General features: G+C 58.4%; 1 protein-coding gene across 2 annotated transcripts in view; it reads right to left on the reverse strand.

The window, feature by feature from the left end:
* The window catches only part of PALM (paralemmin), a 260,286-nt gene that overhangs the window by 17,807 nt on the left and 225,577 nt on the right, over positions 1 to 16,902 (reverse strand). For both annotated transcript variants that reach the window (XM_086946734.1, XM_086946735.1), the window contains exons 5-6: positions 8,684 to 8,813; positions 3,315 to 3,336 (exon numbers count right to left, since the gene is read on the reverse strand). In XM_086946734.1, coding sequence (XP_086802860.1) covers positions 3,315 to 3,336; positions 8,684 to 8,813 — 152 coding nt within the window. The remainder of the gene's footprint in view (positions 1 to 3,314; positions 3,337 to 8,683; positions 8,814 to 16,902) is intronic.

The following is a 16,902-nucleotide window of genomic DNA, read 5'->3' on the forward strand; positions in this document are numbered from 1 at the left end:
GTGATGCATCACCTGCAACAGTGACCTCGACTCACACTCACTGAGTATACACTCTCAGCTCACACCAACACCTCAGTTATCGGCCCTACAGCTAACACCTGACCCTCGAAGCGTGGGCTCACACTCCGTCACAACTCACAAGACGCTCACACTCCATCACAACTCACCAGACGCTCACACTCCGTCACAACTCACCAGACGACGTCCATCACAACTCACCAGACGCTCACACTCCATCACAACTCACCAGACGCTCACACTCCGTCACAACTCACCAGACGCTCACACTCCATCACAACTCACCAGACGCTCACACTCCGTCACAACTCACCAGACGTCCATCACAACTCACCAGACGCTCACACTCCGTCACAACTCACCAGACGCTCACACTCCATCACAACTCACCAGACGCTCACACTCCGCCACAACTCACCAGACGCTCACACTCTGTCACAACTCACAAGACGCTCACACTCCGTCACAACTCACAAGACGCTCACACTCCATCATAACTCACCAGATGCTCACAATCCATCACAACTCACCAGACGCTCACACTAGGTCTCAACTCACAAGACGCTCACACTTCGTTACAACTCACAACTCACAAGACACTCACACTCCGTCACAACTCACCAGACGCTCACACTCCATCACAACTCACCAGACGCTCACACTCTGTCACAACTCACAAGACGCTTACACTCCATCACAACTCACCAGACACTCACACTCGGTCACAACTCACAAGACGCTCACACTCCGTCACAACTCACGAGACGCTCACACTCCGTCACAACTCACAAGACACTCACACTCCATCACAACTCACCAGACGCTCACACTCCGTCACAACTCACCAAACGTCCATCACAACTCACCAGACGCTCACACTCCATCACAACTCACCAGACGCTCACACTTCGTCACAACTCACAAGACGCTGACACTCCATCACAACTCACAAGACGCTGACACTCCGTCACAACTCACCAGACGCTCACACTCCGTCACAACTCACCGGACGCTCACACTCCGTCACAACTCACAAGACGCTCACACTCCGTCACAACTCACAAGACACTCACACTCCGTCACAACTCACAAGACACTCACACTCCGTCACAACTCACAAGACGCTCACACTCCGTCACAACTCACAAGACACTCACACTCCGTCACAACTCACCAGACGCTCACACTCTGTCACAACTCACCAGACGCTCACACTCCATCACAACTCACCAGACGCACACACTCCATCACAACTCACCAGACGCTCACACTCCATCACAACTCACCAGACGCTCACACTCCGTCACAACTCACCAGACGCTCACACTCCGTCACAACTCACCAGACGCTCACACTCCGTCACAACTCACCAGACGCTCACACTCCATCACAACTCACCAAACGCTCACACTCCGTCACAAATCACCAGACGCTCACACTCCATCACAACTCACCAGACGCTCACACTCCATCACAACTCACCAGACGCTCACACTCCGTCACAACTCACCAGACGCTCACACTCCGTCACAACTCACCAGACGCTCACACTCCGTCACAACTCACCAGACGCTCACACTCCGTCACAACTCACCAGACACTCACACTCCGTCACAACTCATCAGACGCTCACACTCCATCACAACTCACCAGACACTCACACTCCGTCACAACTCACAAGACACTCACACTCCGTCACAACTCACCAGACGCTCACACTCCGTCACAACTCACAAGACGCTCACCCTCCATCACAACTCACAAGACACTCACACTCCATCACAACTCACAAGACGCTCACACTCCATCACAACTCACAAGACACTGACGGACTCACCAGATGCTCACACTCCTTCACAACTCACAAGACGCTCACACTCCATCACAACTCACAAGACACTCACACTCCATCACAACTCACAAGACACTCACACTCTGTCACAACTCACAAGACACTCACACTCCATCATAACTCACCAGACGCTCACAATCCGTCACAACTCACCAGACGCTCACACTCGGTCACAACTCACAAGACGCTCACACTCCGTTACAACTCACAACTCACAAGACACTCACACTTTTTCACAACTCACCAGACGCTCACACTCCATCACAACTCACCAGACGCTCACACTCGGTCACAACTCACAAGACGCTTACACTCCATCACAAGTCACCAAACGCTCACACTCGGTCACAACTCACAAGGCACTTACACTATATCACAAGTCCCCAAATGCTAACACTCGGTCACAACTCACCAGACGCTCACACTCAATCACAACTCACCAGACGCTCACACTCGGTCACAGCTCACAAGACGCTTACACTCCATCACAACTCACCAGACGCTCACACTCCATCATAACTCACCAGACACTCACACTCCATCACAACTCACCAGACACTCACACTCCGTCACAACTCACCAGACGCTTACACTCCGTCACAACTAGCCAGACACTCACACTCCGTCACAACTCACAAGACACTCACACTCCATCACAACTCACAAGACGCTCACACTCCATCACAACTCACCAGACGCTCACACTCACAAGTGACTTACTGGGTGAAAGGTCATTAGAAATTGTGGACCACAGGTCACATGTGACTGACTGTGGGTGAAGGGTCATGAGAGATTGTGAACCACAGGTGACTGACTGTGGGTGAAAGGTCATGAGATATTGTGGACCACAGGTCACAGGTGACTGACTGTGGGTGAAGGGTCACGAGAGACTGAACCACAGGTGACTGTGGGTGAAAGGTCGTGAGAGATTGTGGACCACAGGCCACAAGTGACTGACTGTGGGTGAAAGGTCATGAGAGATTGTGGACCACAGACCACAGGTGACTGACTGTGGGTGAAAGGTCATGAGAGATTGTGGACCACAGGTCACAGGTGACTGTGTGAAAGGTCACGAGGGCCTATGAACCACAGGTCACAAGTGTCTGACTGTGGGTGAAAGGTCATGAGAGATTGTGGACCAGAGGTCACAAGTGACTAACTGTGGGTGAAAGGTCACATTGAATTGACTGAGTGAAATTTCACCGGGGCTAGGTCACGGATTACAGGTAATAGGGGGCTGATTTTGGACGAAAGGTCACAGGTGATTGACTGTGGATAGTAGATTTCAAAAGATAGATTTGGGCCGATGGATCAAAGGTGAATTTGTTGAACACATATTGGAGGGAGGTCAGAGTTCAGATCTTTCACACCAGTGCTCTTGTCAGAGGGACTGTCTCTAAAAGGGAAACCCCTGAGGGGCAGCAGCGCTTGTGACGTCACTCACCTTTAGGGGTGCCTTGAGGAGTCTGAAAAGAAATAAAAGGAGACATTAGAAGCATCTTCAGTCTTTGGGGTTTAAAGAGACAGTTCTGTGGCCACTGACGGGAGGAAGAGGCAGGCCTGGGCGTGGCTACACATTGGTGTTACTTGCAGCTGAAACAAAAGGGGACCTTTCCTAACACTCAGGTCCCTCTGAAAGGCCACCAGGGCTGGGGCAGAGTCCTTCCTTACGTCTCGCCTGCCGGACAGCACGAGCTGAGCCGTGGTGGGCTCACACAGAGTTTAAAGGGGCTCAGAGCTCAGGCACTCCTCGGCATTGGCTGGCTTTATTGTCACTCTTGTTTGCTTCTTTCACTTCATTGGCTTGCGTTGTCGCCTGTCACTTCTTGTGCTTGTCCCTGCCATGTAGCATACTCTCGTTACCCTGATGATGACGCATGCATGTGCACACGTCATCACTCGTGTGTGCGCCTATGAGATGACTCGGCTGTAAGTAGTTCTTTTTTCTTTCTGTTTGCATTTGCTACAAATCATCGCTTAAAAAGATTGCCAAAGGCAATAGGTCCCAAAGGCGAGAACTGTTGGCTTTGCCAATGTTTTTTTTTTCAATAACGTACCTGCACCTGAGGTTTTTAGCGTGCTTTATAATATTACAGAGTCCCTTACTTATGAAGTATGTCTGAGATACGACCGACCCTCCCTCAACCCCACCGGCTTCTCAGAGGCACCAGGACACGTCCCTGTGTCCCGCGTCCTGGCCTCTCCCTGGTGGGCGGAGAATTCACAGCCAGGTTCATGCTCTGGGGATGGATTCAGGCGCTCACAGCCCTGAGTCTGTTCATTCCCCTGGATACTAAACAGTGACAGTGAGTGCTGTTTCCCTGCTCCGAGGGCCCCCTGGTGTGAACAGAAGAGGCAATGGGAGAGCGTGGGCACCAGAGGGCGCCACAGGGCTCTTCCATTGATCTGTCTCCTCTGAGGGCCCCCTGGTGTGAACAGAAGAGGCAATGGCAGAGCGCGGGCAGCAGAGGGCGCCACAGGGCTCTTCCATTGCTGTGTCCCTGCTCCGGGGGCCCCCTGGTGTGATACGGAAGAGGCAATGGCATAGCCCGGGCAGCAGAGGGCGCCACAGAGCTCTTCCATTGCTGTGTCCCTGCTCCGAGGGCCCCCTGGTGTGATACGGAAGAGGCAATGGCAGAGCGCGGGCACCAGAGGGCGCCACAGGGCTCTTCCATTGCTGTGTCCCTGCTCCGAGGGCCCCCTGGTGTGATACGGAAGAGGCAATGGCAGAGCGCGGGCACCAGAGGGCGCCACAGGGCTCTTCCATTGCTGTGTCCCTGCTCCGAGGACCCTCTGGTGTGATACGGAAGAGGCAATGGGAGAGCGCGGACACCAGAGGGCGCCACAGGGCTCTTCCATTGCTGTGTCCCTGCTCCGGGGGCCCCCTGGTGTGATACAGAAGAGGCAATGGCAGAGCGCGGGCACCAGAGGGCGCCACAGGGCTCTTCCATTGCTGTGTCCCTGCTCCGGGGGCCCCCTGGTGTGATACGGAAGAGGCAATGGCAGAGCGCGGTCAGCAGAGGGCGCCACAGGGCTCTTCCATTGCTGTGTGCCTGCTCAGAGGGCCCCCTGGTGTGAACAGAAGAGGCAATGGCAGAGCGCGGGCACCAGAGGGCGCCACAGGGCTCTTCCATTGCTGTGTCCCTGCTCCGAGGGCCCCCTGGTGTGATACAGAAGAGGTAATGGCAGAGCACGGGCAGCAGAGGGCGCCACAGGGCTCTTCCATTGCTGTGTCCTGCTCAGAGGGCCCCCTGGAGTGATACAGAAGAGGTAATGGCAGAGCACGGGCAGCAGAGGGCGCCACAGAGCTCTTCCATTGCTGTGTCCCTGCTCAGAGGGCCCCCTGGAGTGATACAGAAGAGGTAATGGCAGAGCACGGGCAGCAGAGGGCGCCACAGGGCTCTTCCATTGCTGTGTCCTGCTCAGAGGGCCCCCTGGAGTGATACGGAAGAGGCAATGGCAGAGCGCGGGCACCAGAGGGCGCCACGGGGCTCTTCCATTGCTGTGTCCTGCTCAGAGGGCCCCCTGGAGTGATACGGAAGAGGCAATGGCAGAGCGCGGACACCAGAGGGCGCCACAGGGCTCTTCCATTGCTGTGTCCCTGCTCCGAGGGCCCCCTGGTGTGATACAGAAGAGGTAATAGGAGAGCGCGGGCACCAGAGGGCGCCACAGAGCTCTTCCATTGCTGTGTCCCTGCTCCGGGGGCCCCCTGGTGTGAACAGAAGAGGCAGTGGCAGAGCGCGGACACCAGAGGGCGCCACAGGGCTCTTCCATTGCTCTGTCTCCTGTGAGGGCACCCTGGTGTGATACAGAAGAGGCAATGGCATAGCCCGGGCAGCAGAGGGCGCCACAGGGCTCTTTCATTGCTGTGTCCCTGCTCCGAGGGCCCCCTGGTGTGCTACAGAAGAGGCAATGGGAGAGCGCGGGCACCAGAGGGCGCCACAGGGCTCTTCCATTGCTGTGTCCCTGCTCCGAGGGCCCCCTGGTGTGCTACAGAAGAGGCAATGGGAGAGCGCGGGCACCAGAGGGCGCCACAGGGCTCTTCCATTGCTGTGTCCCTGCTCAGAGGGCCCCCTGGTGTAATACAGAAGAGGTAATGGCAGAGCGCGGGCACCAGAGGGCGCCACAGGGCTCTTCCATTGCTGTGTCCTGCTCAGAGGGCCCCTGGTGTGAACAGAAGAGGCAATGGCAGAGCGCGGGCAGCAGAGGGCGCCACAGAGCTCTTCCATTGCTGTGTCCCTGCTCAGAGGGCCCCCTGGTGTGAACAGAAGAGGCAATGGCAGAGCGCGGGCACCAGAGGGCGCCACAGAGCTCTTCCATTGCTGTGTCCCTGCTCAGAGGGCCCCCTGGTGTGATACGGAAGAGGCAATGGGAGAGCGTGGGCACCAGAGGGCACCACAGAGCTCTTCCATTGCTGTGTCCCTGCTCAGAGGGCCCCCTGGTGTGATACGGAAGAGGCAATGGGAGAGCGCGGGCACCAGAGGGCGCCACAGAGCTCTTCCATTGCTGTGTCCCTGCTCAGAGGGCCCCCTGGTGTGATACGGAAGAGGCAATGGGAGAGCGTGGGCACCAGAGGGCACCACAGAGCTCTTCCATTGCTGTGTCCTGCTCAGAGGGCCCCCTGGTGTGATACGGAAGAGGCAATGGGAGAGCGCGGGCACCAGAGGGCGCCTTAGAGCTCTTCCATTGATCTGTCTCCTCTGAGGGCCCCCTGGTGTGAACAGAAGAGGCAATGGCAGAGCGCGGGCAGCAGAGGGCGCCACAGGGCTCTTCCATTGCTGTGTGCCTGCTCAGAGGGCCCCCTGGTGTGATACGGAAGAGGCAATGGGAGAGCGCGGGCACCAGAGGGCGCCACAGAGCTCTTCCATTGCTGTGTCCTGCTCAGAGGGCCCCCTGGTGTGATACGGAAGAGGCAATGGGAGAGCGCGGGCACCAGAGGGCGCCTTAGAGCTCTTCCATTGATCTGTCTCCTCTGAGGGCCCCCTGGTGTGAACAGAAGAGGCAATGGCAGAGCGCGGGCAGCAGAGGGCGCCACAGGGCTCTTCCATTGCTGTGTGCCTGCTCAGAGGGCCCCCTGGTGTGAACAGAAGAGGCAATGGGAGAGCGCGGGCACCAGAGGGCGCCACAGGGCTCTTCCATTGCTGTGTCCCTGCTCCGAGGGCCCCCTGGTGTGATACGGAAGAGGCAATGGGAGAGCGCGGGCAGCAGAGGGCGCCACAGGGCTCTTCCATTGCTGTGTCCCTGCTCCGAGGACCCTCTGGTGTGATACGGAAGAGGCAATGGGAGAGCGCGGACACCAGAGGGCGCCACAGGGCTCTTTCATTGCTGTGTCCCTGCTCAGCGGACCCCCTGGTGGGATACATAAGAGGCAATGGCAGAGCGCGGGCACCAGAGGGCGCCACAGGGCTCTTCCATTGCTGTGTCCTGCTCAGAGGGCCCCCTGGAGTGATACGGAAGAGGCAATGGCATAGCCCGGGCAGCAGAGGGCGCCACAGGGCTCTTCCATTGCTGTGTCCTGCTCAGAGGGCCCCCTGGAGTGATACGGAAGAGGCAATGGCAGAGCGCGGACACCAGAGGGCGCCACAGGCTCTTCCATTGCTGTGTCCCTGCTCCGGGGGCCCCCTGGAGTGATACAGAAGAGGCAATGGGAGAGCGCGGGCAGCAGAGGGCGCCACAGAGCTCTTCCATTGCTGTGTCCTGCTCAGAGGGCCCCCTGGAGTGATACGGAAGAGGCAATGGCAGAGCGCGGGCACCAGAGGGCGCCACGGGGCTCTTCCATTGCTGTGTCCTGCTCAGAGGGCCCCCTGGAGTGATACGGAAGAGGCAATGGCAGAGCGCGGGCACCAGAGGGCGCCACGGGGCTCTTCCATTGCTGTGTGCCTGCTCAGAGGACGCCCTGGTGTGAACAGAAGAGGCAATGGGAGAGCGCGGGCACCAGAGGGCGCCACAGGGCTCTTCCATTGCTGTGTCCCTGCTCCGGGGGCCCCCTGGTGTGATACAGAAGAGGCAATGGCAGAGCGCGGGCAGCAGAGGGCGCCACAGCGCTCTTCCATTGCTTTGTTCAGACTGAGCAGCCATCTCACTTGCTGCCGCACTGGCATAATTCCATTGTGGCAGAGGAGCGTCGTCCCACTAGGTGGCGGCAGAGCTAAACACTTGAAAAATAAAATGATAATAAACCAATGTTGTCATCCAAATCAGACCAATCCCAGGGCTGCCAGCATGAGAGCAGCACTGGGATTGGCCTCTGGGAGCCTGCGCATTGTGATCAGCCTGGGACCTGACCAGCGTCCGAATTGGGAGAGGAGCAATGCCGCAGGTAAGTTCTCTGTTTTTTTTTATTTTACTTGTCCACCACCCCCCCCCCCATTTGCTGCTTCGGTCCCATGCAGCCGCCGCTGTAAAGCAGTGTACTGGGAAGGCCGGCCCGTCCCGAAGCCCCGAGCAGCGCCTCCTAGGGGTGCCCCATGTGGCAAAGAGAAGTAGATGACATTTACAACCAACCACAACAACTGCTTATGGGAAGGCATCGGCCTTCACACACAGGGTGTGAGGGGCAGCTCCTGCCTGGGATCATACAGTGATGCTACATGTGACAGTAGACAACTATACAGGCTGTGGTACAGCACACTGGCACGCACCGGGTGGGGGTCCTCCTGGCATAGAGTGGGGCATATACTTACACACGCAGGGTGGGGCACCTACTTGCACACTGGATGGGATGGCCGCACAACCAGTATTTGCTCCCAGCTGCATAAAGAGGGCGCCACACCTTCCTGCCCCTCCTCTCCCCCACCAGGGCCACCCCCTTACCTTCTGCACGTCGTTCACTGCTCTCTTCAGCTCCTCCACGTCCGCCCCCTTGGCCGCCTCTTCTGCCAGGTTCTCCTGTGTGGATGTGGCTGAGACTCCATTCTCCAGGATTTCCAGTTCCTTCTCCAGTCTGTGGGATGGGGCGAGGAGAGAGGGGGGAATAATACAGATTAAAGGCAGTTAGAAATTGTGATTGGTGCACCTGCCTCCTACAGCCCATGGAGGGGGCATGTACTCAGGGGATATGATCTGTGAGTGATGAATGAGACAAACTAACAGCGAGGTCAAAACAAAGCATGACTTGTAGAAACATCTAGTGGAATAAAGACAAGTGGCCTGATTCACAAAAGTAATCTGAGACAAACATCCTAACTTTACGACTTTCAGCACTCACAAAATCATTTAGGAGTACTAAAGTTAGAAATCCTAACTTTAGTACTCCTAAATGTATTTTGTGAATACCGAAAGTTGTAAAGTTAGGATTTTTACTCAGATTACTTTTGTGAATCGGGCCCGTTGTCTATAAAAGTTTTGGTTGGGCAGAACTTGCTGAGTTTCACTCTGAGGAATTCCACAGAGTTACAGTAAGGCTCTGTGAGATTATGCGGAGTTCTGCAAACCGGGGAAATTTGCATATTTCATTGCTTGCACTGATTTGTAGCGCCGGGAGCTTTTTCCGCACTGAAAAATCAGCATACGCAGCACCCAACGGTAAGCCAGAGGGTGCTGCTTCTCAAGTTGGTTTGGCTGGTGCTGCCACTCGATCAGGTTTTCTACTCGAGCCGCAGCTTTCTCACGGCGAACGGTCGGGACTACCAGCTTTGGAAACATCCTACAGAGTGGACTCCTAGCACCCGAAAATCGTCCTAGGGGATGCAAATTCTCGCTTGCACTCTCCAATTTACCATTGGTGAGCTGCACGTGGGAAAAAACTGCACAACGCGGCAGTTGGTGGAATTTGGCTGTATCTCCGCATTACATGCGTAACGCAGAGTGACCAAAACTTCGCCATCTCCGCCAGCAAAGCAGAATTTATCGCCCACTCAGCAGTTTTAGAACTCATCCAGCTGTATGTTTAATTTATGCACCAATGTCGTGATGCAGATAGCATCCGTCCCACAGCCAAACCTACAACAGAAGATCCTTGTAGGAAGAAGTCTCTATTAGCGGAGTTGTCCTTCTTGTCTCTCCCGGAAGGGGTGCCCTCCTGTGCCAGCAGTGGTCAGCACTGAGCCTTCATCCACATGGAGCTGACCTCGCGTGGTCACCCACACAGGTCAGCTGTGCTGGTCTCCTTCCAGGAACACTGCGTGCTCTGGTTACAGATGCATTTACGGCCCGACCTTCATGAGTTGTGAGTTTGCCTTGAAGACACTCTTCCTTGAGGCAGCCTCGTAAAGGTCCCAGGAAGCTGTGACTGAACAACTTCCACTTTTCTGGAAGCCCATTGGCTCCCTTCCCACCTTTAAAAATTAAAAAAATGTATGGAGTTTTATATAGCACAAACTTGACCCGGTATTTGGTATCCGAGCGCTTTACATAGCACCAGTTGCGTTACATGAGGACACATTAATCATTTTTGTTAGGCACGGGAGATTAAGTGATTTGCCCAGATTCACAGGATGTTCAGCGTCATTGCTGGGACTCGAAAGCCGGTTCCCCAGATTCGAGGTCGACTGCCCTAGCCGTTAGGCCAACTCCTCTCTCTTCATGGCTTCAGTGCACCCATGCCCGCTGCCGGCAGGATCACGCTCTCCGGGGGAGGATGCAATGCGCCACCATCGGTTGCTGCAACTCTCATTCTTGGTCACCTCTCTGATGCGTTTGATACCACTGCCCACACCATATTGCTCAGTAAACTCCTCTCTCTTGGTACTGCATGGACCCCTCTTGTCTGGTTAACCTTAGTCCCCTCCAGCCATTCTTTCTCAATCTCCTGGTGATGAAATCAGTCCACCGCCTCTCGAACAGCATCCGTCGAGGCTCTGTCCCGGGGCCTCTAATATTCTCTCTCCCCACCTCTTCCCTGTGTACAGTTGTCTCCTCTTGTCACACACACCATCTCCTTTCTTTTAGGTGTCTTCCTTATGTACTAACCAGACATTGCATGTCATACCACTACCTGCCTCTAGGTGGCACTGCACTCCCACTGTCATACCACTCCCTGCCTCTAGGTGGCACTGCACTCCCACTGTCATACCACTCCCTGCCCCTAGGTGGCACTACACTCCACACTGCCATACCACTCCCTACCTCTAGGTGGCACTGCACTCCCACTGTCATACCACTCCCTGCCTCTAGGTGGCACTGCACTCCCACTGTCATACCACTCCCTGCCTCGAGGTGGCACTACACTCCACACTGCCATACCACTCTCTGCCCCTAGGTGGCACTCCACTCCACACTGCCATACCACTCCCTGTCTCGAGGTGGCACTGCACTTTAATACTCAACTCTTCTAAGACTGACACCTCTCCTTCCTGCCTTCTCCTCCTGCCAACTCTGCCTTCAGTTATTTTTTTCATCAGTTTGAAATGTGGCCCAGAGGCCTTAAAGAGCTTTAAAAAAACTAAGTTACGTTGAATAGGTAATAGAACCAATAATAAACATGTCTCATGCAGGATGAAAACCAGCACAGCTTGGTTGTCTCCTTCACTCCTGCCACCCTTCAGCGTCTCTTAGTACAAAGCTCTGCGCCCAGTTCCTTCCCTGGGGGCACAGCAAACATACCCACTTTAATGACTGCTCACAAAAACAAGCACTGGCAAAGCCGGTAGGTCCTGTCTTTGGAAACAATTGTTTTTACCAATGCCTCTTGGTGATGCCTTACAGCGTCAGCAAGATACTGCCCGCTCTGCTAATGTAATGGTAGGTTCCTGGTTTGTAAGTACCCAGACATACTTGCGTGCATTCATATGTACGTACCTACACGTGCAGGCATACATACGTGACACCCCGGTATCAATAAGGTAGCAAGGATGCCGCGAGCCCTGGGGCAAGACAAGGGCAATGGCCCATTTCACTGCAGCCGGATTCATAAAACATAGCGCTGTCAGGGCTCAGTGTGTGCCTCAGGGCGCTGGACCCCGGTGCCACTGCACTTCCTGAACCAATGGTAGCTGCGGCCCTGCCTGTATGGCTTCCCTGTGCCATGAAGGCGCCCCTCCCCTGCACGGTAGATACTTTCTGCGACCCCCACCACCCTCCACATGCACACACCAGACATGGATCGGTTGCTGTTGATAGGGGCCCTATTGACCCCCCATACCACCCCGTGCCCCCTCATGCAGGTGCCAGTGCCCCCCAGTATGGCTTCACTCGGCCCCCTCCCCTGTTTGATAGATTCTTTCTGCCCCCCCCCCCAATAAACACCACAGAAATGGATCAGTTGGTGTTGCTAGGTACCCTATTAAACCCCTCGCTACCACCCCCCTATGCCCCGCCCACAACCGCAACGCTGGTGCCAGTGCCAGGGGACACGCTGTCCAGCGCTGCCGTATGTTTCCTGGCAACGGTGGGGGCGTCAGATGGATTTAGGGGTGGGGCCGTGGAACCCCAGAAACATGCAGTGAGTCCCTACTTCATCATGCCAGGAGGGATGGGGGGGGGGGGGTGGGCAAGGCCTGCACCCGGGTAACCCCAAAGTCAGCACTGATGCCTGGGAGCCGGAGAGGCGGACGGCATTGGTCTCCACTCCTGAAATGTGGGGGGGGCTCAGAAACTGCCCATCCTCTGGGGTGGGCATTAATAGGTACTGCTAGAAGTTAGGCCCCTTTACACCCCCCCACAGCCCCTCCTCTCGGCCCACGGTGATCCCCTGCATTGGGGATCACCGGGGCCCCCTGCATTGGGGACAGGGCCGGACTGGGAACTGACAACGACCCTGGCAAACTGCTCAGCTGCCTCCCCCTGGAGTGAGGGGGAGTGCAGCAGAGCAGTTTGCGAGGGCCGTTTTCGGCCGATTTTGTTACCGGGGGCCGATATTGCCGTTAACAAAAACGGCCCCACCCTAGCGGCCTACCGGGGAAACGCCCGGTGCCCGCTATGGCCAGTCCGGCCCTGATTGGGGATCACCGGTGCTCCCTGCATTGGGGATCACCGGTGCCCCCTGCATTGAGGATCACCGGGGCCCCCTGCATTGGGGATCACCGGGGCCCCCTGCATTGGGGATCACATCACCGGTGCCCCCTGCATTGGTGGTCACCGGTGCCCCCTGCATTGGGGATCACCGGTGCCCCCTGCATTGGGGATCACCAGGGCCCCCTGCATTGGGGATCACATCACCGGTGCCCCCTGCATTGGGGATCACATCATCGGTGCCCCCTGCATTGGGGATCACCGGGGCCCCCTGCATTGGGGATCACCGGGACCCCCTGCATTGGGGATCACATCACCGGTGCCCCCTGCATTGGGGATCACCGGTGCCCCCTGCATTGGGGATCACCGGTGCCCCCTGCATTGGGGATCACCCGGGCCCCCTGCATTGGGGATCACATCACTGGTGCCCCCTGCATTGGGGATCACCGGTGCCCCCTGCATTGGGGATCACCGGGCCCCCTGCATTGGGGATCACATCACCGGTGCCCCCTGCATTGGGGATCACCGGGACCCCCTGCATTGGGGATCACATCACCGGTGCCCCCTGCATTGGGGATCACCGGTGCTCCATGCATTGGGGATCACCGGTGCCCCCTGCATTGGGGATCACCAGGGCCCCCTGCATTGGGGATCACATCACCGGTGCCCCCTGCATTTGGGATCACCGGTGCTCCCTGCATTGGGGATCACCGGGGCCCCCTGCATTGGGGATCACCAGGGCCCCCTGCATTGGGGTTCACCCGGGCCCCCTGCATTGGGGATCACCGGGGCCCCCTGCATTGGGGATCACCGGTGCTCCCTGCATTGGGGATCACCGGTGCCCCCTGCATTGGGGATCACCGGGGCCCCCTGCATTGGGGATCACCGGTGCTCCCTGCATTGGGGATCACCAGGGCCCCCTGCATTGGGGATCACCCGGGCCCCCTGCATTGGGGATCACCAGTGCCCCCTGCATTGGGGATCACCCGGGCCCCCTGCATTGGGGATCACCGGTGCTCCCTGCATTGGGGATCAGCGGGGCCCCCTGCATTGGGGATCACCGGGGCCCCCTGCATTGGGGATCACCGGTGCCCCCTGCATTGGGGATCACCGGTGTCCCCTGCATTGGAGATCACCGGTGCCCCCTGCATTGGGGATCACCAGGGCCCCCTGCATTGGGGATCACAGGTGCCCCCTGCATTGGGGATCACCGGTGCCCCCTGCATTGGGGATCAGCCAGGGCCCCCTGCATTGGGGATCACATCACCGGTGCCCCCTGCATTGGGGATCACCGGTGCCCCCTGCATTGGGGATCACATCACCGGTGCCCCCTGCATTGGGGATCACCGGTGCCCCCTGTATTGGGGATCACCGGGGCCCCCTGCATTGGGGATCACATCACCGGTGCCCCCTGCATTGGGGATCACCGGTGCTCCCTGCATTGGGGATCACCGGGGCCCCCTGCATTGGGGATCACATCACCGGTGCCCCCTGCATTGGGGATCACCGGTGCCCCCTGCATTGGGGATCACCGGGGCCCCCTGCATTGGGGATCACCAGGGCCCCCTGCATTGGGGATCACATCACTGGGGCCCCCTGCATTGGGGATCACATCACCGGTACCCCCTGCATTGGGGATCACCGGGCCCCCTGCATTGGGGATCACCGGTGCCCCCTGCATTGGGGATCACCGGGGCCCCCTGCATTGGGGATCACATCACCGGTGCCCCCTGCATTGGGGATCACCGGTGCCCCCTGCATTGGGGATCACCGGTGCCCCCTGCATTGGGGATCACCGGGGCCCCCTGCATTGGGGATCACCGGGGCCCCCTGCATTGGGGATCACCGGTGCACCCTGTATTGGGGATCACCGGGACCCCCTGCATTGGGGATCACATCGCCAGTGCCCCCTGCATTGGGGATCACCGGTGCTCCCTGCATTGGGGATCACATCACTGGTGCCCCCTGCATTGGGGATCACCGGGACCCCCTGCATTGGGGATCACATCACTGGTGCCCCCTGTATTGGGGATCACCAGTGCCCCCTGCATTGGGGATCACATCACCGGTGCCCCCTGCATTGGGGATCACATCACTGGTGCCCCCTGCATTGGGGATCACCGGTGCCCCCTGTATTGGGGATCACCGGGGCCCCCTGCATTGGGGATCACATCACCGGTGCCCCCTGCATTGGGGATCACCGGGGATCACCGGTGCCCCCTGCATCGGGGATCACATCACCGGTGCCCCCTGCATTGGGGATCACCGGTGCCCCATGTATTGGGGATCACCGGGGCCCCCTACATTGGGGATCACATCACTGGTGCCCCCTGCATTGGGGATCACTGGGACCCCCTGCATTGGGGATCACATCACTGGTGCCCCCTGCATTGGGGATCACATCACTGGTGCCACCTGTATTGGGGATCACATCACCGGTGCCCACTGCATTGGGGATCACCGGCGCCCCCTGCATTGGGGATCACATCACCGGTGCCCCCTGCATTGGGGATCACCGGTGCCCCCTGCATTGGGGATCACCGGTGCCCCCTGTATTGGGGATCACATCACCGGTGCCCCCTGCATTGGGGATCACCGGTGCCCCCTGCATTGGGGATCACCGGTGCCCCCTGCATTGGGGATCACCGGGGCCCCCTGCATTGGGGATCACATCACCGGTGCCCCCTGCATTGGGGATCACCGGTGCCCCCTGCATTGGGGATCACCGGTGCCCCCTGCATTGGGGATCAACGGTGCCCCCTGTATTGGGGATCACATCACCGGTGCCCCCTGCATTGGGGGTCACCGGTGCCCCCTGCATTGGGGATCACATCACCGGTGCCCCCTGCATTGGGGGTCACCGGTGCCCCCTGCATTGGGGATCACCGGTGCCCCCTGCATTGGGGATCACCCGTGCCCCCTGTATTGGGGATCACATCACCGGTGCCCCCTGCATTGGGGATCACCGGGGCCCCCTGCATTGGGGATCACCGGTGCCCCCCTGCATTGGGGATCACCGGGGCCCCCTGCATTGGGGATCACATCACCGGTGCCCCCTGCATTGGGGATCACCGGGGCCCCCTGCATTGGGGATCACATCACCGGTGCCCCCTGCATTGAGGATCACCGGTGCCCCCTGCATTGAGGATCGCCGGTGCCCCCTGCATTGAGATCGCCGGTGCCCCCTGCATTGGGGATCACCGGTGCCCCCTGTATTGGGGATCACCGGGGTCCCCTGCATTGGGGATCACATCACCGGTGCCCCCTGCATTGAGGATCACCGGTGCCCCCTGCATTGGGGATCACCGGGGCCCCCTGCATTGGGGATCACCGGTGCCCCCTGCATTGAGGATCACATCACTGGTGCCCCCTGCATTGGGGATCACCGGTGCCCCCTGCATTGGGGATCACCGGGGCCCCCTGCATTGGGGATCACCGGTGCCCCCTGTATTGGGGATCACCGGGGTCCCCTGCATTGGGGATCACATCACCGGTGCCCCCTGCATTGAGGATCACCGGTGCCCCCTGCATTGGGGATCACCGGGGCCCCCTGCATTGGGGATCACCCGTGCCCCCTGCATTGAGGATCACATCACTGGTGCCCCCTGCATTGGGGATCACCGGTGCCCCCTGCATTGGGGATCACTGGGGCCCCCTGCATTGGGGATCACATCACTGGTGCCCCCTGCATTGGGGATCACCGCTGCCCCTTGCATTGGGGATCACATCACTGGTGCCCCCTGCATTGGGGATCACCGGTGCCCCCTGCATTGGGGATCACCGGGCCCCCTGCATTGGGGATCACATCACCGGTGCCCCCTGCATTGGGGATCACCGGGCCCCCTGCATTGGGGATCACATCACCGGTGCCCCCTGCATTGGGGATCACCGGGGCCCCCTGCATTGGGGATTACCGGTGCCCCCTGCATTGGGGATCACCGGGACCCCCTGCATTGAGGATCACCGGTGCCCCCTGCATTGAGGATCACCGTTGCCCCCTGCATTGGGGATCACCGGTGCCCCCTGTATTGGGGATCACCGGGGCCCCCTGCATTGGGGATCACATCACCGGTGCCCCCTGCATTGGGGACACCGGTGCCCCCTGCATTGGGGATCGCCGAGGCCCCCTGCATTGGGGATCA

Source organism: Lissotriton vulgaris, chromosome 12 (assembly GCF_964263255.1).
Source record: "Lissotriton vulgaris chromosome 12, aLisVul1.2, whole genome shotgun sequence".
Classification (NCBI taxonomy): domain Eukaryota; kingdom Metazoa; phylum Chordata; class Amphibia; order Caudata; family Salamandridae; genus Lissotriton; species Lissotriton vulgaris.